Below are 22,465 nucleotides of genomic sequence, written 5' to 3' on the forward strand. Positions count from 1 at the left end.
ACGATGGTTAGATAGAGAAGAATAGAACCAGGAGAGAACAACCCCACCCAGCTGGACGACAGTGGAGAGGTGTTAGAGCAGAATGGTGTGGTCAACCCTGTCAAAGGCTGCAGACAGGTAAAGAAGGGATAGTTTCTCTTTGTCCCAGTCACATAGGATGTCATTAGTGGCTTTGATCAGAGCTGTTTCAGTACAGTGGCAGGGGCAGAAACCTGATTGGAGGGATTCAGACAGGGAGTTCTGGGAAAGATGGACATGGATTTGGGAGGTGTGAACATTTTTGAGGAGTTTGGAGAGGAAAGGGAGGTTGGAGATGGGACAGCAGTTTGCAAGGACAAGGCCAAAGGTTTGTTTATTGACGAGGGCTTGATGATGTCAGATTTGAAGGAGAGAAGGACAGTAACTGAAGAGAGAGAACCATTAACAATCTCAGTGATCAGCAGTTTTGTGGGAATAGCCTCAATGGAGCAGGAGGTGGGTCTCATGGACAAGATGAGCACTAAGGTGGCATGAGAGGAAATGGGAGCAAAACTAAAGAAAGATGTGGATTCAGGGCTCAGACAAGGGGATCTTTAGAGACAGTTTGTCCTGGTGGGCTAGTGGAAGGGAGGGAAGCAGCAGAGGCAGCTGATCGGATTGTCTCAATCTTAGTGACACAGAAACTCCATGAGCTCCTCACACTTGTTGTTGGAGGTGAGGATGGAGGAGACAGGGTGAGAGGGAGAGTCCTTTAAAAGGAACTAATTTGTCTGTTTAACACAGAGCTGACTTATTTGACTTTATGCAGAATATTAACAGCTATAACTGGGTTGGAGTTGATTAACATTAGTAGAAACAGATCCCAATCAACGTGGTTCAGTCCAGGATGCAATTAACAGCAAAATCCATTCACTGTTGTCACTTGTGAATTCGCTGGTGTCTCAGCAGATGGGATAACTGAGTAAATCCCTTCCCACACTCGGAACAGGTGAACGGTCTCTCTCCGCTGTGAACTCGCTGGTGTACTGTGAGTTGAGATGACCACCTGAACCCAGTCCCGCAGTGAGTGCACCTGAACGGTTTCTCGTCACTGTGAACACGTTGATAGGACATCAGTCCCCTGGAACTTTTATAGCACTTCCAACAGTCTAAGCATTTGAATGGTCTCTCCCCAGTGTGAATTCGCTGGTGTTTCAGCAGGTTAGTTGACTGAGTGAATCCTTTCCCACACGTGGAACAGGCGAACGGTCTCTCCACAGTGTGAAGTCGCTCATGTTTCAGCAAGTTGAATGGCTGAGTGAATCCCTTCCCACACACGGAGCAGGTAAATGGTTTCTCCCCAGTGTGAACTCGCTGGTGTGTCAGCAGATGGGATGAACAAGTGAATCCTTTCCCACACATGGAGCAGGTGAATGGTCTCTCTCCGGTGTGACTGTGCTGATGAGTTTCCAGTTCAGACGGGTAATTGAATACCTTCCCACAGTCTCCACATTTCTATGGTTTCTCCCTGTTGTCCCTGCATTTATATTTTGACAGATGATCGGCTGAAGCCTCGTCCACACACATTCTGTGTTCTACGTGTACGGTTTCTCCCCATTGTGAATGGTGCTTTTTCCTTCCATGTTCAAAATCCAATGATATTCAGGTTATGATAAATTGGGCAACTTCATCAGATTCTGATGTAATGTTTGGTTTGAGTTTCCCGACTGCAAATCCTCCCCTTCTAATACCCTGTGAAACTGATTTAAAACAGAAAAAAGGGAGTGAGAGAGAACCCACAAAAACACAAAGGCAGGTTGTGAAATTGAGCTGAATGAATCTGGGAATTTGTGGGGCCGGCACGAGGAAAAAGTGACCATGAAAACTGCTGGATTGTCATAAAAACCCAACTGGTTCACTAATGTCCTTCAGGGAAGGGAACCTGCCACCCAGTCTGGGTCTACACAAGACTCTGGTGTCAAAAATAAAACAAGTGTTAGGGGCAGCAGGAGACCACATGGCCCTTCGAGCCTGCTCCGTCATTCAATACGATTGTGGCTGATCTTGGGCTTCATCTCCACTTTCCCGCCCACTCCCCATATCCCTCGACTCCCTGAGAGACCAAAAATCTCCCCATCTCAGCCTGAAATATATTCAATGATGGAGCATCCACAACCCGCTGGGCTGGAGAATTCTACGTGACAGAAGGAGAAAAGGAGAGAGAGAAAAAGTCAGAGAGAGGAGTGGGAGAGGCAGGGGGTGAGGAGAGGGCTTTTCATAGACCTACAAATAGACCAGAACTTTGACAGAATCTCCCAAAACTTCAACCTCTACCCCTGAGAAGGACCAGGGTAGCAGGTGTATGTGAACACCATCACCTCCAAGTTGCTCTCCAAGTCACACACCGTCCTGACATGTCTGACATCCAGTACTGGATGAACAGAAATTTCCTCCATTTAAATATTGGGAAGATTGAAGCCATTGTCGTCAGTCCCCACTACAAACTCCACTCCCTAGACACCGACTCCATCCCTCTCCCTGACAACTGTCTGAGACTGAACCAGACTGTTCACAACCATGGTGAAATATTTCACCCCAAGATGAGCTTCCAACCACACATCCACATCATCACCAAGACCACCTATTTCCACCTCAGTAACATCGCCCGACTCTACCCCTTTTTTTCAAATTTCTGCATGGCTGCTCCCTGTTGCTGGAATCTCCTCCAGCATCACAACCCTCGGAGATATCTGTGCTCCTCTAATTTGGCATACTGAGTGTTCCTGATTTCTATTGTTCCACATTCGTGCCCATTCTGTCACTTTCCAAGGCTCCAAGCTCTGGAATTCACTCCCTAAACCTCTCGCATTCTCTACCTCATTTTCCTCCTTTAATTTACTCTGTAAAACCCACTTCTTTGACCAAACGCTTGATCACCTGCCCTAATATCTCCTCATGTGGCTCAGTGTCAAGCCTTGCTTTGTAACATTTCTGTGAAATGCCTTGGAACATTGTCTTACATTAAAAGTGCTTTATAAATACAAATTGTTGTTGTTGTTTTGGAACATATATCATTGTTCCTTCATCATCACTGGGTGAATAACCTGTAACTCCTTACCTAACAGCATTATGGGAGCACCTTCACCACACGGACTGCAGCGGTTCAAGAAGGTCAAACATCATCTTCTCCACAGGCAACTGGGGATTGGCAAGATTTGCTGGTATCTGTGGAGAGGGAAACAGAGTAAACATTTCAGTGTTCGCAGAATGATTTACAAGGAGTAAAAATGCTGCAGAATTTGATGATCAATATAAGCTCAGAAGTGGAATAGAAGTGGACTATAGTGCAGGAAAAACAATTCCTGACTATGAAAGATACTGTGGGAAGATAAAGCTGGGAACCAGCAGCACATGGTCAGGGGATGGGCAGTAGTGGAAACCTCATTGAGACACAGTCAGCAGAAGTAACAATAAAATCCTAAACGTAACTCAAATAGATCCATTATTAGAGACAGAGGAAGGTGGACTATGGTAGAGAAGTGATCAGGGAGGGCAGAGGTGAAACAAAGCAATGGATGGACATGGATTCAGATCCTCAGTAAAGGAGCCACACCAGTCCCAGAGACTTGGAACCTCTCACAGAAAACAGAGCACAGCACTAAAAGCTCTAAATTGTAGATGGATGGTGAAAAATACTCGCCTCTGAAACAATATCACCATTTTCAAATTTAAACTCTCCTTCTGGAGCTTGCAGCTGGAAAGATAGCAGAAGCACCGGAATCAGAGAAAAATCTCCCAGTTGAGGAAATACCCGGGGAGCGAGATGATGTCACCGTGTAATTGTCGATGTATGATGATGTCACAGTGTCATTGTCAATGTGTTATGATGTCACAGTGTAATTGTCAATGTGTGACGGTGTCACAGACACAACATCTAGGTCTGTGCAAACCAGTGATCACCACACATTATGAAGGATGTGAGGGTCCTTGAGAGGGGGCAGAGGAGATTTATCAGAATGGGTCGAGGGATGAGGGATTTTAATTGTAAGATTAAATTCAAGAAACTGAGATTGTTTTCCAAGGAGCAAAGGATCTTGAAGGGAGATTTGATAGAGGTGTACAGGATTATGAAAGGTAGTTAAATAAGAGCTGTTCCCATTAGCTGATTATGCAAGGATTAAGGGACAGAGATTTAAGATTTTAGGTAAGAGCCACAATGTGAGGAAGAGATTTTTTACCCAGTAACTGAAAATGACATCAATGCTTACATTCAAAGGTTGATGCTATTCAGGTCCTGGTGAATCAAGAGACTTTCAGATTTTGACGTGATGTTTGGTTTCAGTTTCTCATCTCCCTCAAGCATCCCTTGAGTTCCTCCTCTTCTAACATCCTGTAAATGGAATTCAAAAAATCCATCACGGTCAATCCAGGATTGAAATTCAGAAAGAACAAACATTTCTCTGGGTTTGAGTTTGCTGTGTGTAAATCCTCCCCTTCTAAACCCCTGTAAAAGGAGTTTCCAAAATCCATCCCTGTCAGGCCAGGAGAGAAATTCACAACATTCTCTCACCCGCTCTGAGCAGCTTCAGTCACAGACCAGCACTGCGCATGCTCATGGATCCGACCGCAATGCGCATGCCCCAAAACAGTCGGCGCTGCGCATGCGTATGGCTCTGCTGTTGTGAAGATAGGGCACATTCTGCCCCGCAGCGAATGCTGGGTGGCCGCTCTGCCATTGAAAGATCACGTTGAGGAACAGAAACCTCTGTCCTGTAATCAGAATACGATGGATGCCATAGGGGCAAGACATAAAATTGTTGAATCAATGACACAGCGGCCAAATTGCTCCGGGGTCCACCGCAATTCTCACCTGGATGCAGAACAAATCCCGACAGGTCGATCTGAACTCAGTGTAGTCTCAGCAGAAGGGGCGTGCTAGTAACATTTTCCCCCTTACATGGAACATTTAAACCATGTCTTGCCAGCATCTCTGCTCTGATTGTGCATCAAATCTTTTGATCTTTTAAAGTTGGATTGTTAACGTGTGGGCAAACTGAATAAAGCTGTTTGCACAAGTGAAGTATCTGAATGGTCTACCACCAGCAAGACTGTGTTGCTGTGTCAGTAAATGGGATGACAGTGAATCCCTTTCCAATTTTAACTGGTGAACAATCTGTTTACAGTGTGAGTTTACCTACACATTTTCAGCTCAGACATGGATTTCGAAATCGACTGGTAATGGGTTCCAAATTCTTAACACTACATAAGAAAAAGGAACAGGAGTAGGCCTTTCGGCCCCTCAAGCCTGCTCCGCCATTTAATAAGATCATGGCTAACCTGATAGTCACCTGAAATCTGTATCCCACCTATCATTGATAACCTATCACCCCCTTGCTTCCCAATGATATATCGACCTCTGCCTTAAAAATATTCAAAGACTTTGCTTCCACAGCTTTTTTAGGAACAGAGTTCCAAAGTTTCACGACCCTCTGAGAGAAAAAAAATCGCCTCATCTCCATTTCAAATGGGTGACCACTTGTTTTTAATCAGCGATTCCGAGTTCTAGTTTCTTCCACAAGAGGCAACATCCTCTCCAAATGCGCCCTGTCAAGTACCCTGAGGATTTTTCTGTTTCACTGATCAGGTAAAGTAAAGCAAAATACTGCAGATGCTGATTATCTGAAATAAAAACAGAAAATGCTGGAATTCTCAGCAGATCTGGGAGTCACTACGGAGAGATAGACATGGTTTTCATTTCAGGTCTGTAACCTTTCATCAGAACTGCACTGCATCTGAAATGTTAATCATGCCTCTCAATCCAAAGATGCTGCCAGATGTAGTAAGGGAGCTCAAGAAGGAAATGAAAATCCCCTTTGAGGAATCGAATCCGATGCGAATGAAGGGTGAACTGCCCCACTGACCAGAGACAGTCAAGGCACCTTTCCCTTCTATAAGAGGCTGGAACATTGACTCTAATGTTATCAGTGAAATTAACTGATTTGAGACATTGAAAGGATTCTCGTTACTGCACATCAGGAATTCAAAACTAATATCGGCTTCGGGACAATCAGAATGCTTGGTATCAGACAAGACAATGAAAGGCTCGAAGGGAGATGGCACCGGTTGTAGGAGAGCTGGTTCCCGGTGACATGGATGTGTCTGCAGTGGGTGGGATCAGACTGTTTCCATGTATCTGGAATGAATGTCCCACCCTTTATTTTGGAAGAGTAAAACTGACAGAGCGTGATGGCTATCTGGGTAGCGGCATTCTGAACATTAGACTCAGTGACACCCTGGTTTGGAAACCTTGTCAATTAGGTTTGTGTAAGTGTCTGTGGCGCAATTGGTCACCAGGGGGTGAAGATTTTTACTGTTCTTCCCCCTCATCATTAATCATTGTCACACAGTCCCGGGTTGTCATTGGGTATTTGGGCTGCAAGATATCATCCCCAAAACGGTGGCAGGTCTTTTGTTGTCCAGTGAGCTCCCACAATTTAAAATTACGTTTTCTGTCAAATACAATGAGAAAAGACTTGGACCCACTCTGTACCTTCATCTAACCCATTAGAAATGCATGAAATTATTGGAATCAAACGAACCCCTCAATTATTCTCTCTTCCTCAACTCCACAGTGAGTGAGACAGGGAAAAGCAGAAAAGCAGCAATATTCCGGCCCTGCACTCTCCAATCACCCACTGCCAGCAGAAAGCAGCGACTGCAGCTTCAATCAGCGGGTTACTGCCCATCCCTGGAACGCAAGATACTCCAACCCGGGCCAAACCTCCCAATACAACGAGCACAGGCTCAGGAAAAACCTCCGAACAGAATTTACAGAATACCCGAGTGACTAAGTCACAAATAAAAGTCACACCAACTTTCTAAACTTTTCACTGTAAAATTCCTTCATTTTATTGAAAATCTGACTGTTGTGAATCTGAAAATGAGCACCATGGGATTTGTGTTACCAAGTGACTTGTTTTCCATTGTTTGCCCGTCAGGTTTGCAATTCAAATTGTGTTGGATATTGAAGAGATTCTGATTTCAAAATGAGGACACGAAGCAGGTAAATATTAAATCCAGGAGAAAATCCTGAGGAAAATAGATCACAGTATTTGGAAGGAGGTGCAGCTAAGAAGCAGAAGATGTGAATGATGTGATTGATGATTGAGGGGAATGCATTGCAACTTTGGGGCATTTGTAGGCCAATTACGTTCCACATTTTAAAATTCCGGTCAAGCTGAGGTATCAGGTAGAAAGCAACAGGTTTAACTATGTATTTTGGGATACAAAACATGTTTTCATGTTCCTGATTGACTTAGTCGGCAGAGCATGAGAATGTTAATCTCTGGGTCATGGGTTCAAGCCCCACACTGGGCGCTGTAATACTTTAAAAATCTGAATAAAAGTCGTACTGTCTGGAAACATTGACCCTCGCTCCAGCTGCTGAGTTTTTCCAGCATATGCTGCTTTTGTTTCAGATTTCCATCATTCACAGTAATTTGCTTTTATCTTTTTAATTTGAAATCTTGCTGCTTAAATAAAACACCAACTGATCGCTGCGGCTCCTGTGAAACTTACATGGCAGACATTCATCACTGAAAGCAACTGACACACATCAAATTCAAAGTACTTTCATGTCGCATCTCTTTCTGCTTCTGTCTCGCCCCCAGCTCCCTCTGCCCTTCCAGCTCCCAGGTCAATTAGCTGCTTGATGCAGACACAGTCAATTCGTGGGAATGGGTAAAACTCGTGGGTAAAGAGACACCTGGATCTCATCTTCCTGATTCTCCCAGATACTGATTACAGGAATGTGCCCAGTGCCAATTATCCACAGTCACTCTCCTCCCAGTTCAGCTTTTTGATTGATTTTCACACTGGGTTTCAATGTTAAGAAAGCAGAGCTGTGATCATCTTATATTGTTCAGCAGATGCACTGCATGAAGGTACATAACAGGCTGATGGTAACAGTGCTCTTTGGATGTGGTGAGCTCCAGTGAAGGATTGGCACCATTAATGTGTCGCTCAATTAGTCTCGTGACAAATCTCGTGCTGGAACTGACAAGAAAACTCGCAGAATTTGCTCCGTGTTTAGGTTTCAAAAGAGCCGAATACAAGGTAAGACAGCGCATCTCGCTCGAGTGGGTCATAAAATGGCAGAACGACCCGTGCTATTGCTATAAAATTATAGAAAGTTACAGCACAGAAAGAGGCCATTCGGCCGGGCGTGCTGCTTTCAAAGAGCAGTAGTGATTGTTTGATCCATCAAGAGTGATATTTGTGCCGGTGCAAACAGTAGGCAGCAAAATTCGTACTTCTCCCACCCATACTTTGCCTCACACCAACATTTCTATAGTCAGTACTTTGCAACTTTTCCTCTTCCTTCATTCCCTCACTCCACTTGAACCAAGTGTGATGTTTTCCAGCTCTGAGGCGAAACTTAAACTCTCACTTCTCTGATTTTGATGGAGCTTTTAAACGTTTCCAATCAATGAATAACCAACACTCGTTCCAACAAATTGACATTCCCTGACCGGGAATCAAATGCGGGCCGCAGCGCTGAGAGCGCCGCATCCTAACCATGAGATCACCAGGGAAGCTGCACCAATAATTTTCGATTTGGCTTAACTACGCTGCTTTTGCCTATTGTTTTTCAGTTCAGATCTCTTTCACCACAAAACTGCCTGTTTAGGTTCAAGAAAAACGACTTCTTCAGCCACTGAAAACAACGGTTGCTGTGAGCTGGAACATGAAATTGACAGTGAGATGAAATAGTCCCACAAGCTGCTCATGTGTAACTTTCAATTTCCAAAACCCTCCACCCTATTCGCTGTTGGTCCAATGGAAGCGCCGATTCCCAGTCAGTGGACATCAGGGAAACTACCAACAAGGCTTGACATTTGCATTATGGAGGCAACTTATGAGATTTTCTTTTTCATTCCCGATCTCTTTCCCCAGAGACAACTTTCTCTGACCAATTGGTCTGTTTGGGTTGAACACAAGTGACTTCTTCACCAATGAGAAGAACCATTGCTGATGGCTGGAACATGAAATCGATACTTTCCTCCTTTAAGACAGTTCTTAACGCCTCCCCCTTTGACCGAGCTTTTAGTCATCTGACCGAATATGTGGCTCGGTGTCACACTTTGTTATATAATGATCCTGGGGAACGCCTTGTGACGTTTCATTAGGTTAAAGGCGCTTTTCAATATAAGCTGTAGAAAGGATCAGTCTCCAGTTTTATCTTTCACGCTGATGCTTTCCTCTGTGACATTGTAACATGCATTCCGCACAACTAATGTGAATAAAGTTTGCGACGTTAAAAACTTTTTCACCCCCTCAGGGATCTGAGCCACAGTGACAATCACAGAGAAACCAACACAGAGAGAAAAACACCGAGAGTGACAGAGGCCTAAGGAGAGACACACAACCAGAAAGCAAGGATGTCACCGACTTGGCTCAGTGTTTGTTCCATTTCCGAAAGCAAATTTCCTGAATGTTGACAAATGAATGGAAATCAGAAAGTACCGACATATTTGGATGGGTTTCCTTCTAATTAGCTGATAATTAATTTTGTTAAAATCTAAAATGGTGAAAACTTTAGTCAGCAGGATTCCAACCCTTGTGTTCATATTTACAACAAACGTTAATTATCGAACTTTCGCTCACACTGAAATAAACAAGCTTGGAAAATGTTCTTGCCAGGTTTCAAACCGCAGCTCCATCATATGGGAAGTGAATATGGCCCCACTCGCCTCTATAAACCCTGCGCTGTAAAGATCCCAATGGAGCTGTCTGGAATGTTAAGCGGTGACGTCATGCAGCAGCACTTTGGGACTTTGTTTTGAAGAAATGGAATTCGGCTGTTCTCATTAGGAATGCTGGAGACAGACTGATCAACAATGTCATCATCAAATGGCACAGCTCAGTAAGAGGCCCTTACACCCATCGTGTCTATGTAAGTTTTGTACAAAGAGCTTTATAATTAACGACAATTTCCTTCTCTTTCTCCTTAACCCTGTTTCTTTTTCACTTTCAAGCCATTGTTCAATTCCCATTTGGAAACTCGGAGTTAAGAAAGCCAATACTGAAAGCTTCAGCTGGTTCCTCACCTGAGCAAATACGTCAGACTTACTCCAGGCCCTGACGTTTGCAGAGCTTTACTTTGGCCAGAAGAACAAGGCAATATAATTTGCAGGCTAACATGAATGATTTTTAAAATTCATTCATGGGATGTGGGCTTCTCTGTCTGGGCCAACATTTATTGCCCATCCGAAATTGCCCTTGGGAAGGTGATCTGCCTTCTTGAACTGCTGCAGTCCATGTGGTGTAGGTACACCCACAGTGCTGTTAGGAAGAAAGTTCCAGGATTTTGACCCAGTGACAGTGAAGGAACGGCGATATATTTCCTGGTCAGGATGGTCAGTGACTTGGAGGGGAACTTCCAGGTGCTGGTGTTCCTACCTATCTGCTGCTCTTGTCCTTCTAGCTGGGAATGGTCGTGGGTTTGGACGCTGTTGTCTAAGGTGCCTTGGTGAATTCCTGCAGTGCACCTTGTAGATGGTACACACTGCTTCTACTGCGCGTCGGTGGTGAAGAGAGTGAATGTGGATGTAGCGCCAGTCAAGCAGACTGTTTTGCCCTGGATGGTGTCCATTTTCTTCAGTGTTGCGGGAGCTGCACTCACCCAGGCAAGTAGGGAGCATTCCATCACACTTCAAACTTGTGCCTTGTAGATGGTGGACAGGTTTTGGGGAGTCAGGAGGAGACTTACTCGTTGCACGACTCCTAGCCTCTGACCTGCTCTTGGAGCCACAGTGTTTGTACGGCTAGTCCAGTTCAGTTCCTGGTCAATGTTAACCCCAAGGGTGTTGATAGTGAGGGATTTGTGATGGTAATGCCATTGAACATCAAGGGGCGATTGTTAGATTCTCTCGTGTTGGAGATGGTCATTACCTGACAATTGTGTGGTGTGAATGTTACTTGCTACTTGTCAGCCCAAGCCTGGATATTATCCAGGCCTTGCTGCATTTGGACATGAACTGCTTCAGTATCTGAAGAGTCGGGTATGGCGCTGAACATTGCGCAATCATCAGCGAACATCCCCACTTCTGATCTTATGATGGAAGGAAGGTCATTGGTGAAGCAGCTGAAGATGGTTGGGCCTAGAACACTACCCTGAGGAAGTCCTGCAGTGATGTCCAGGAGCTAAGATGGCTGACCTCTAACAACCACAACCATCTCCCTTTGTGCCAGGTATGACTCCATCAAGCGGGGAGTTTTCCTCTGATTCCCATTGACTCCAGTTTTGCTAGGGTTCATTGATGCCACACTCGATCAAATGCTGCCTTGATGTCAAAGGCAGTCACTCTCATCACATCTTTGGAGTTCAGCTCTTTTGTCTATGTTTGAACCAAGGCTGTATTGAGGTCAGGAGCTGATTGGCCCTTGCGGAACCCAAAATGGACATCAGTGAGCAGGTTGTTGCTAAGTCAGTGCCGCTTGATAGCACTGTTGATGACACCTTCCATTACTTTACTGATGATGGAGAGTAGACTGATGGGGCGGTAATTGGCCAGGTTAGATCATTCTCACTCTTTCATTCCCAGATTGGTGGAAGAACGAGGAGAGACAGGATAAATTGCAGGGTTCTGGGGAAAAGGCCAGGTAATGGCCATGACAAGACGGGCAGAAAGACCGCTCTCTCTGCTGGAACTTTTATGATTTCATACAACTAATAGTGTTAGAGGAGCAATTTCTGTAGTCGTGGCCGAGTGGTTAAGGCGATGGATTAGAAATCCATTGGGGTTACCCTGCGCAGGTTCGAATCCTGCCGACTACGTTTCCTGTAATTTCTGACTTTAACTCCACGCAGACAGAACTAATTATCGTTTGAATCGAGGAAAAGAGATCCAAACACATCCGTGATTTCTTATGTCCATTCATTGTCAGCCTTCTGCAAATCTCCAGTCGGAAATGAAAAAAAAAGAGCCAATTTGGTGACATGATTTCATCCTGGCATTTGCCTCTCCTTAGGCCCCTGTCACTCTCGGTGTATAATCTCTGTTTGTTCTTGTGTGTGGGTCAATGTGGTTTAGTTCCCCAAGGGGGTGAACACATTTTTACGAGCACAAACTGTATTCACATTCGTGGTGCAACTTCACATTACAATGTTACAGTGAAAAATATCAGGATGAAGGAGACAACAGGAGCCTGTCTCTTTCTATGTATGGACTACAACAACAACTTATATTTATAAAGCTCCTTTTCCCTAATGAAACGTCATAAGGCGTTCCCCAGGAGCATTGTATAACAAAGTACGACGCTGAGCCTCATATTCGGTCAGATGACTAAAAGCTCCGTCAAAGGGGGAGGCTTTAAGAACTGTCTTAAAGGAGGAAAGTATCGATTTCATGTTCCAGCTCTCAGCAATGGTTTTTCTCATTGGCTGAAGACATCACTTGTGTTCAAACGACACAGACAATTTGGTCAAAGAAACTTGTCCCTAGTAAAAGGGGTCTGGAAAGGGACAATTTCATAAGCAGCCTGCATGTGTCAAACTGCTGGGTTAGTGGTTAGAATACGGTAATTTTATCAGTACAGCCTGCGTTCGATTCCTCGTTAGGGATTTGAAACTTATTCCTCCTGGGTGAGCTGTTCAAATCAATGTGATTGATTTGCTTGTTAAAAATAACACTGTAAAGCTCTGCTAGAAATGATGAAGTTAGAGTGTAAGTTTCACATCAGAGCTGGAAATGTCACAAGGGCAAAACTCGGGAACAAACCCAGAGTCGGAGTGAGGGAGTGAAAATAAAAGAGAAGGACTGTGATAGGTTACAAAGTACTGACTATAGAGCTGCTGGTGCGAGGCAGAATATTATTCCTGTATTACCCATGTCACATGCAGCTCTAATTTCCTGATTTATCCCATGCCCAACATTCCCACTACAGTTTAGTGGCCTATAAACAACTCGCACCAATGTTTGCTGCCTCTTGTTGTTTCTCAGCTCCACCCAAACTAATTCCACATCTTGATCCTTCAATCTAAGATCCTCTATCACTAATGTACCGATCTTGTTCCTTATTAAGAGCGCGACCCCGCCTCGTTTACCTTTTTGTCCATTCTTCCTAAAAGTATTCAGATCAACCAATCACACTGTTCTTTGAAAGCAGCACACAGGGCCGAATGGCCTCTTTTCTTTGCTGTAACTTGCTGTCATTTTATTTTTCCTAAAACCACGGTTAAGATGAACTTTCTTACCTTCCATATGATGCTTTGAATTCAAGACATTCAGCAAATTCAGCGAGTTTTCTTATCATTTATGGCAGGGAATTTGGAACCGGACTTGTTGAACGGCAACTAAATGTTCTCAATCGTCAGATGCAGCTCACCGTGTTCAAACAGGCACCGTGAGCATCAGCCTATAATAGACATTCTTGCTGTACATCTTCTGAGCTGTAAGCTGATCACAGCTCCACTTTCTGCACATTGAAAGACAGTGTGAAAATATGGACAATTTCAAATCTTAACAACATGCATATGTGTGATTTTCTGTGTGTGTCCATGTGGTTCAGTTTCCCATTTTTACCACCCAAACATTGGCCATGTTAATTCTGTGGCTTCATGTTAAGGTGGTACAGGGAAAAAAAGAGCAGTTTTAAAACATTTCTCTCTTTTCTTTGAGTGGAAACTGTTCAGCAACTTTACGTCCGAATGTTACTGGGTGATGATTGAAGTTTTCACATGACCTTATTAAGTAGCTGAGAATGCCCGAGGGGCCGAATGGCCAATTCCTGATCATAATTTTTTATTTTGTAATTCAGTGTCAATGTTGGTGAAGATAATGTTTGTGTCTAATCTGAATGTGATAGTGAGGCCGAGTGGGCTCAGCCGCTGGTTCAGGTTCCGATCTCTCTGGTGATTTGGGCTTTACTCTCACCGCTGCCAAACTTTCTGGTGGTTGGTTATTTGAGGCGCTTTCCAAAAATTCTCCGTGCGGTGAAGGAACAGCTGAGCTGTGCCGTGTTGTATTTCAGTTGGAAGAATGAGGAGAGACAGTGTAAATCCCAGGGTGACTGGGAAAAGGTGGGACAATGACACGGACTGGAAGACCTTCTTTCACTGGAACTCCCTGTATTCATTCTATTATTTTAAACAAACAACATGCAGCCTTTACCCAGTTGTCCTGGCCGAGTGCTGAAGGCATTTTTACACATGGTTCGAATCCTGCCAACTCCCCTTCTTCTCATTCCTGATTGACACAAACTGTCTGCAGAATAAATTATCCGTCAAATGAAAAAGAAAACCACCCAAACACCCCCGTGTTTCTTACTTTTGTTCATCTGAAAACATTCACTACATTTGGCCCCTGAAATGGAACAATAATTGGCCAAGTTGGTGACATCCTTGTTTTCTGGGTGTTTGTCTCTCCTGAGGCCTCTGTCACTCTCGGTGTCTGTGTCGGTGTGTGTTCCTCTGTGTGTGTCAATGTGGTTCAGTTCCCCGAGGGGATGGACACATATTCACTTCATAAACTTGACTCACATTAATTGTGCAGCTTCATACTAAAGTGTCCAAGAGAAAAATATCAGGATGAAAGATGCAAGTGGAGTTTGCAATGTTTGGAAGGAGGTGCAGCTAAGAAGTGGAAGATGTGAATGATGTTATTGGTGATTGAGAGGAATGTATTGTAACCTTGGGGCTTTTGTAGGCCGATTACCTTCCACACTTTGAAATTCAGAACAAGCTGAGGCTCCAGGGAGGAAGGAACATTGATCTCCCTGAATTTTTGCATAGGGAGCAATGACTGTGCATTCCCGGCTAGCTTACCCGGTAAAGCGTGAGACTCTTAATCTCAGCATCGTGACTTCAAGCCCCATGCTGGGCACCGCAGTTTTTTTTAAGCTTTGATGGGTGATCCCCAACTCTCCATCCCTCCAGCAGTGTCACCGCTCAAACTGAGTCTCTCTCCATCCCGCTTTGTTAATATCACAGCCGCTGGCTTCTGAGTGAAAACCGCCTCAGCTTCACTGCAAGTCGGAGAGTTTCGTGCTTCGGATTTAATACTTTCACTGCCGCAGCCCAGGTTCAACTCCTGATCAGGAGCTAACTTTTTTCTTACCGCTGTTTGAACTGTCACAATGCACAGGAATTCCTCGTGTAAACTGTTAAAGCGAACCTGAAATTTAATGTAGGGAAGTGTGAAGTGATTCATGTTGGTCAGAAGAATGAAGAGAGGCAACATCACATAAAGTGTACCATTCTGAAGGGGCTTCTGTGTTACAGAGCGAGTGGTTAGTATCTGGAATGCACGGCCTGAGAGTGTGAGGGAGACAGATTCAATCGCGGATTTCAAAAGAGAATTGGACAGAAAATTCAGGTCTCAGGGGAAAAGACGGGGGACCATAACATTCTAACATGAAGTTGCACGAATAATGTGAATGAAGTTTGTGATGGTAAAAAAGTGTTCATCCCCTCAGGGAACTGAGCCACATTGACACACACAGAGAAACACACAGACACATACACCGAGAGTGACAGAGGCCTCAGGATCCACAAACACCCAGAAAGTTAGGATGTCACCAGCTTCTCCAATTATTGTTCCATTTCAGACTGCAGATTTGGTGAATGCTTGCAGATGAACGGAAAGAAAGAAACGAAGAACAGAAGCAGGAGAAACACACGGGAGTGTTTGGAAAGTTTTTATTCCATTTCACCAACAATTAATTTAATTCTAGATTCACTTAAAGTAAGGAGCAGCAGACAGCGAGGATTCAAACCTACACGCGAAGAGCCCAGTAGATTTCAAACCCATTGTCTTAACCACTCATCCGCAATTACAGATTTCACATCAATTTTAATCTTGTTCATATGAAATCACAGAAAGGTTATAACAGAGAAAGTGGGAATTCGGCCCCACATATTCCCAGTAACCCTGCAATTCATACTACGTCTCCTTGTTCTTCCTGCCAAGATGAAGATCTTAAGACATCGACGGCCGTGAGCCCATGCTCAGGTGAAGTGACTGAAAGAACAAATCAACTGAAATTTCGAATCGAACCCACGAAGAGAACAGAGGCCAAACAAAACACCTTAACCCAGCCGGCCACGCTCCCACTATCAAAGGTAAACTAACCATTGCCTTGGGTGGTAACGGCTCCAAAATAGAATATAACAAATAGAAGCAGGAATTGACCATTTGCCTCTCCAGAGCCTCATAGTGTCAGAGGATCAGAGATAAGGCTACACATAGATGGAGGCCATTCAGCCTGGGTCGGAGGAACAAAGGTCTCAGGGGCAGGAGTAGGCCATTCAGCCCTTTGACCCTGCTTCACCATTCATTGAGGTCACGGCAAATCTGGTTGTGGACTCAACTCCGCCTTCCTGCCTGCCCCCCATAACCTTTGACCCCCTTGTCTATCAAAAATCTGTCTAATTCTGCCTTGTGTAAATTCAATGACCAAACCTCTGATGAAAATAATTCCACAGGCGAATGACTCTATGAGAGGAAATAAATCTCCTTAACTCCGTCTGAAAAGGGAGATCTCTTTCTCTTCTGAAAACTAACTGACCTGGTCCCACTCCCCCGCGTTTGTCCCTGGAGACCTGCATTTTCTGTCCAATTCTCTTTTGAAATCCGCGATTGAATCTGCCTCCCCCCCACACTCTCAGGTAGTGCATTCCAGATCCTAACCACTCGCTGTGTAACAGAGAAACCCCTTTAGAATTACCGGCTTCGGGACAATCAGAATACTTGGTAACAGACAAAACACGGAAAGACTCGAAGGGAGACGGCTCCGGTTGTAGGAGAGCTGGTTCCCGGTGACATGGATGTGTCTGCAGTGGGCGGGATCAGACTTTTTCCATGTGCCCTCAATGAATGTCCCAATCTTTATTTGGGAAGAGTTAAACTGATAGGGAATAATTGTCATTGCAGTCACGGCAATCTGAAGCTTTCCCTCGCTGAGCCATTGGTTTAGGACATCTTACAGAGTGCCAGTTCCTTCATTAAGTCTCTGTGGCGCAATTGGTCAGCGCGTTCGGCTGTTAACCGAAAAATTGGTGGTTCGAGACCACCCAGGGACGAAGCTGGCACTTTTTTCTCCCCATCATTACTCATTAATGCTCTGATTTGTTTCGGGGCCCTGAAACTACAAGAAAATCCATCCCACCCCACGTTGAAAACTCGTCTGTCACCCACTGAGTTCCCACAACGAGCTCTGTTTACGGATATTCATTTCAGATCTCACAAAGAATATAAACGATCGTGAACCCCCATCTAAATCAATAGAGATCTATCAGGCTATTGGATTGAAACAAGCCCATTAATTCGTCGCTCTTGCTCAGCTCCACAGTGAGTGAGACAGGAACAAGTAACAATATTCCAGCCCCGCACTCTCCAATCACCCGCTGCCAGAGGAAACATCTTATTTTGCTGAATGTTATCTTCAGAAATGGTGAAGAGCGAATCTAACGTGGCTGCAAGATCCAGCATTCAGTTCACATTCAACAACAAACAGGAATGGGAGCGATACAACTTCTCCACACAGCTGGGTGGTAATGTTTTCCCCGAGCATCGAATGGAGTAACTTGCAGAAGCGAAATGAGCTGGGTAACCACAACGCTACAGGGACATTTCCCTGCCTGGATCCCAATGGAGCTGTCTGGAATGTTAAGCGGTGACGTCATGCAGCAGCACTTTGGGTCTTTGTTTTGAAGAAATGGAATTCGGCTGTTCTCATTAGGAATGCTGGAGACAGACTGATCAACAATGTCATCATCAAATGGCACAGCGCAGTAAGAGGACCTTCCACCTGTTCTATTTATAACCAGCCTTTTACAAAGATCTTGCCAATTAATCCCAATTTCCTTCTCTCTTTCCATGTATCAGAATTTTCCCCATTTCAACCATTGCCAAATTCCCTTTGGAGGAAGGAGTTTCTGCAGAATCCAGGCAGTTTGCCTCAATGAATATTTCCCTTACCCAATGAAATGAAGAGTTGGACTAGGGTTCTTTCTGCGGTTTTCGACATAAACATTAGTTATTTATGCAACTGATTTCATGGTGAACTTACAAAAGGTGTTTATTCTGATCTGACACGTCCTCAGTATTTTCTCAGTCACGATGACCATGAAACTATCATTGATTGCCATACAAACCCATGTGATTCACCAGTCCTTTAGGGAATTCAATCTGTCGTCCTTGCCTGGTCTGACCTGCATGTGACTCCAAAACCCACAGTGATGTGATTGATTCTCAACTACCCTCTGAAATGGTTTAACAAGTTACACAGCTGAAGGGCAATTCGGATGGACAACAAATGCTGACCAGCGATGCCCATGAAAGAATTAAGATCCGTGATGTAGAGCGACACAAAGTGATTTTGCACCATCTCTCCCATTCCCTCGTGTTCAATCACAGTATCACTTGCTTCTGTTTTTCGGGTGACGCTAGTCTTTGGATCACACTGGTAGTCAACTTTCAGTCAGTAATTAACTGTTAATTTGCATTTGTAAACTCATTAATTTATGTTGTTGATTAAAGAAACTGCTAGTTTTTGTGCTGAGTCAGTTTCATCCCTCCTGATTTTGAGAATGCTTTTTGCAGCTTGGTAAAGGGAAAATTTAATGTGGCGGGAGATATTATATTCAGTTAATTTTCAACAACAAATGTGAATTATAGACATTTCCCTCACTTAGATGTGTAAATATCGATAATGTTCCTACCCATTTCCAGACAGAGGAACTTTTACGTGTACGTGATAACCAATTGGTAACTGTAGAAACAATGGGCAGAACCACAGGGACCGACTTAGAATGTCAAAACGTGCAGTCTTACTGCACTTCCGGACCCTGTTTTGTGGAAGTACAATTCGGCTGAAAAACATAGCCATGTGGCCGTGAAATTGATCTGACATTAGAATCATAAAATGACACAGCACATCAGCAGGCCATTCAACACTTCATACATGTGTAAACTATCTTACTGCAATTCGTCTCATTTATTGTCTCTTTCTCAAAACCGTGCCTTTTGGAGAAAATCATTCAAAGCCTGGGGAAGTGACAATGTCACATGGCTGTGAGATAATGTATTCAGTTATTGTTTAGCAACAAACGGGAATTGTGCAACTTCTCACAATTTGATGATTCAGTTTTGATAATATTTCTGTCAGCTTTCAAACCAGCGACCTTGCGCATGTGAAGTGAATGTGATAATCACTATTTGTTTCTGTATTCATTTATGGGATGGGCATCACTGGTTCCGCCGCTATACCACAGAAACAATTTGGGAGAAAAAGCCAAAGGGACTTGTCTAGAATTTCAAACTGTGTAGACATGCTGCACTGCAAGATCTTGTTTCACAGGAATAGAACTGGGGTGGGACATTTTGGAATGTTGCAGAGAAATTGATCTAATTGTAAATTGACACAGCTCAGTAGGAGGCCATTCGACCCATCGGGTGTGTGCTTTCTTCAAAGAGCTATCCACTTAGCTCCAAAATCATTCTCTTCCTTCATAACCCTGCAGTTTTTTTTCCATTTCAAATAGTTGTCAATTCCCTTTTGAAAACTCTGAATTAAGAAACACAATACTGAAAGAGGTGCAGGAGCTTCTCAGTGCCCATGCTCAGTGTGTGAAAATGAACAAAGTTTCCCGGACCCAATGACACAGAGAGTTGGATTGGGGATTCATATGTTGTCTTAGGAATAAAAAGAAATAATTATTTATGCAATTGATTTCCTCTTGAATATTTGAAAGAAGTTCATTCTGATCAAGCATCTCCTCATTTTTCTCAGTCGATATATAAAATCTAACTCCCCTTGCTGTACAACCTGTTCCAGAGGCTGTTATAGAAAAGAGGGAAAGGTTTGCTACAGCTATACAAAGCCCTGGTTAGATCACACCTGGATGACTGTGTATCGTTCTGGGAACCGCACATTATAAAGAATCAATATTGGTCTTGGAAAAAGGGCAGTGCTGATCCAGCAGAATGTCAGTTCTGGAATGTAAGTGGACATTCTCCCTTCCGCAAATTGAGGTCATCCAAAACTGCTGCCTGTGTCTTCAGTCACAGCAAGTCCCATTCCCCTCTCATCCCTCTGCTCGCTGACTCACATTGGCTCCCGGTCAAAAAATGTATCTGCTTCAAAATTTCTTATCCTTGTGTTCAATTCCCTCCTCGTTCTCGCCCCTCTCTATCTCTGTGATCTGCTATAACCCCACAAGCCTCTGAGATATCTGTGCTTCTCTAATTCTGGCCTCTTGTACATTCCCAGTCAGAATGGCTCCATCATTGGTGACTGTGGTTTCACTTACTGAGGCCCCTAGCTCTGTAATTCCCTCCCTAAGCCTCTCTGTCTCTCCACCTCACCTTCCTCCTTTCAGACTGTTCTTAAAACGTACCTCTCCGACCAAGCTTTTGGTCATCTGGCCTAACATCTCCTTATGCGTGTCAGTGTCAGACCCTTTTATATAATGAACCTGTGAACCACCTTTGGAGGTTTCATTAAAGGCGCTATCCAAATGTAACCTGTTGTTGTAATGGAGCACACAGAGAAGGAAACAACCTCCTCTTGTACCTTTCAACCTGCTATTTTTGATTTGAATTTGGTCAACTAATGTGAATAAAGTTTGTAGTGTTAAAAATGTGTCCAATCCCTTGGGAAAGTGAGCCACATTGACACTCACACAGACGAAGGGAAAGAAGAAACCACGGGAGCGTTTGTATGGTTTTAATTCCGTTTATCCATGAATTAATTCCATGGGCACCTTATCAAAATCAGGAATGATGAGAATTGGAACCGGTAGGATTTGTACCTCTGTGAGGAGAGCCACCAGAATTCCAACCCCATCCCCTTATCCACTCCTCCATGAACACAGAACCGACACTGACGACACTGCTGTTTGTGTAAAATCATTGACGTTTACTCACATACGGACTCTCTGGAACTCAACAACTAAAATTCAACATCCTGCCTTTACTCATATTTATATCATCTCCTCATTCTTCCTGCCAGAATACAGCACTGCACACTCAATTTGAGGTGGTATCTGTCCAAAGGGGGCTGCTAAATGTTTGGCAGCGGTGGGATTCGAACCCACGCCTCCATAGCGACTGGAGCCTTAATCCAGCGCCTTAGACCGCTCGGCCACGCTACCACAGGGATAGGGGCTTTTAATCATCTCCTTCGCAGGTATGGCCACTGAAATAGAACAAAAGCAATAGAGCAGGAATTGATCATTCGGAACCTGGATCCAGCTCCGTCAGTTAATCAGATCATCCTGCACTTTGTAACAAACAGAAATCATCTCCACTCAAAAATACAATGAGCTGCAGTGAAGGGTTGGCACCATTTAAACTGTCATTCAACTGGTCTGGTTCCAAATCTCCTGCTGGAAATGACAAGAAAACTTCTGACTGAATTCATTCCGGGTCTTGACTTCAGAAGGACAGGACACAAGGTAACAAAGTACATTTCGATAAAATGGGTTATAAAATGGCAGAATGACTGGGAAAGAGAATCCGTGGTGTTGGGAAACTTAAAGTTATAGAAAGTTACAGGAAAGAAAGAGGCCATTCGGCCCTGGTGTGCTGCTGTCAAACAGCAGTTGTGATTGGTTGATCAAGAGTGGTCAATTACTCTTCCATTTCCCACTGCGAATTTAGTGAATGTTTGCAGATGAACAGAAATAAGAATCGCGGGCTATTTGGGTGGTTTTTATTCCAATTAACCGATAATTAATTCTGCAGACCGTCAGCTAAAATCACTTGGCCACAACGACTTAGTGAAATTGATCTGTTGTTTGTCTAAAATAATAGAATGGGTACAGGGAGTAAGAGAGAAAAAATACTTTCAGTGCATGCCATTAACCCAACTTAGACTGCCTCTCCCCATCCTCCCAACCAAAATACAACACTGCACAGCTCAGCTGTTCCCTGGCCGTATGGAGGGTTTTTTGGAACGGCCTCAAAAACAAACCACCGGAAAGTTTAACGACCGCAGTAGTGGAGCCCAAATCACAGGAACCTCGACCAGCACCTCAGTCCATTCGGCCACTCACTATCACTGTCAAAGCAGAAACAACCATCACCTTGACCGGCATTGGCACTGAATTAGAATATACAAATCCATGATCATGAATAGGCCATTCGGCCCCGCGGGGATTCTCAGCTACTTCATAAAATCATGTGAAAGCTTCAATCAGCCTCCGCTTTGTAACATCCGGGCATTTAGTAGCTGAACAGTTTCCACTCAAAAAGAACCAGAAATAAATGTCCTCTTGCATCTTTTAAAACAGCGCTTTTGTTTTCTCTGGGCCATCTTAATATGAAGCCGCAGGACGAAGGTGAATAATGTTTGGATGGTAAAAATGAGGAACTGACGCACATTGACACACACACATAGGAACACACACAGACACATACACCGAGAGTGACAGAGGGCAAGGGTTTGTCTCTCGGGAGAGGCAAACACCCAGAAAGCAAACATGACACCAACCTGGCTTCGT

At 44.1% G+C, this 22,465-nt stretch overlaps 3 protein-coding genes, 1 long non-coding RNA gene and 3 other non-coding genes across 7 annotated transcripts in view; 4 read left to right on the forward strand and 3 right to left on the reverse strand.

The window, feature by feature from the left end:
* Window positions 1–22,465, reverse strand: part of LOC144698295 (uncharacterized) — a 666,343-nt gene that overhangs the window by 182,377 nt on the left and 461,501 nt on the right. The gene's annotated exons all lie outside the window — the stretch shown is intronic.
* The window catches only part of LOC144698278 (uncharacterized), a 251,559-nt gene that overhangs the window by 150,357 nt on the left and 78,737 nt on the right, over window positions 1–22,465 (forward strand). The gene's annotated exons all lie outside the window — the stretch shown is intronic.
* The window catches only part of LOC144698279 (uncharacterized), a 167,259-nt gene that overhangs the window by 99,949 nt on the left and 44,845 nt on the right, over window positions 1–22,465 (forward strand). The window lies entirely within an intron of this gene.
* The window catches only part of LOC144698266 (uncharacterized), a 48,175-nt gene continuing 26,607 nt past the window's right edge, over window positions 898–22,465 (reverse strand). The window contains exon 4 of the mRNA XM_078570240.1: window positions 898–1,396. Within this exon, the coding sequence (XP_078426366.1) occupies window positions 898–1,396 (499 nt within the window). The remainder of the gene's footprint in view (window positions 1,397–22,465) is intronic.
* Window positions 11,716–11,797, forward strand: trnas-aga (transfer RNA serine (anticodon AGA)). The gene has a single exon. It is a non-coding gene; the product is annotated as a tRNA-Ser (tRNA).
* trnan-guu (transfer RNA asparagine (anticodon GUU)) lies at window positions 16,968–17,041 on the forward strand. The gene has a single exon. It is a non-coding gene; the product is annotated as a tRNA-Asn (tRNA).
* trnal-aag (transfer RNA leucine (anticodon AAG)) lies at window positions 21,034–21,115 on the reverse strand. The gene has a single exon. It is a non-coding gene; the product is annotated as a tRNA-Leu (tRNA).

Source organism: Cetorhinus maximus, chromosome 23 (assembly GCF_964194155.1).
Source record: "Cetorhinus maximus chromosome 23, sCetMax3.hap1.1, whole genome shotgun sequence".
In the NCBI taxonomy this organism is placed as follows: domain Eukaryota; kingdom Metazoa; phylum Chordata; class Chondrichthyes; order Lamniformes; family Cetorhinidae; genus Cetorhinus; species Cetorhinus maximus.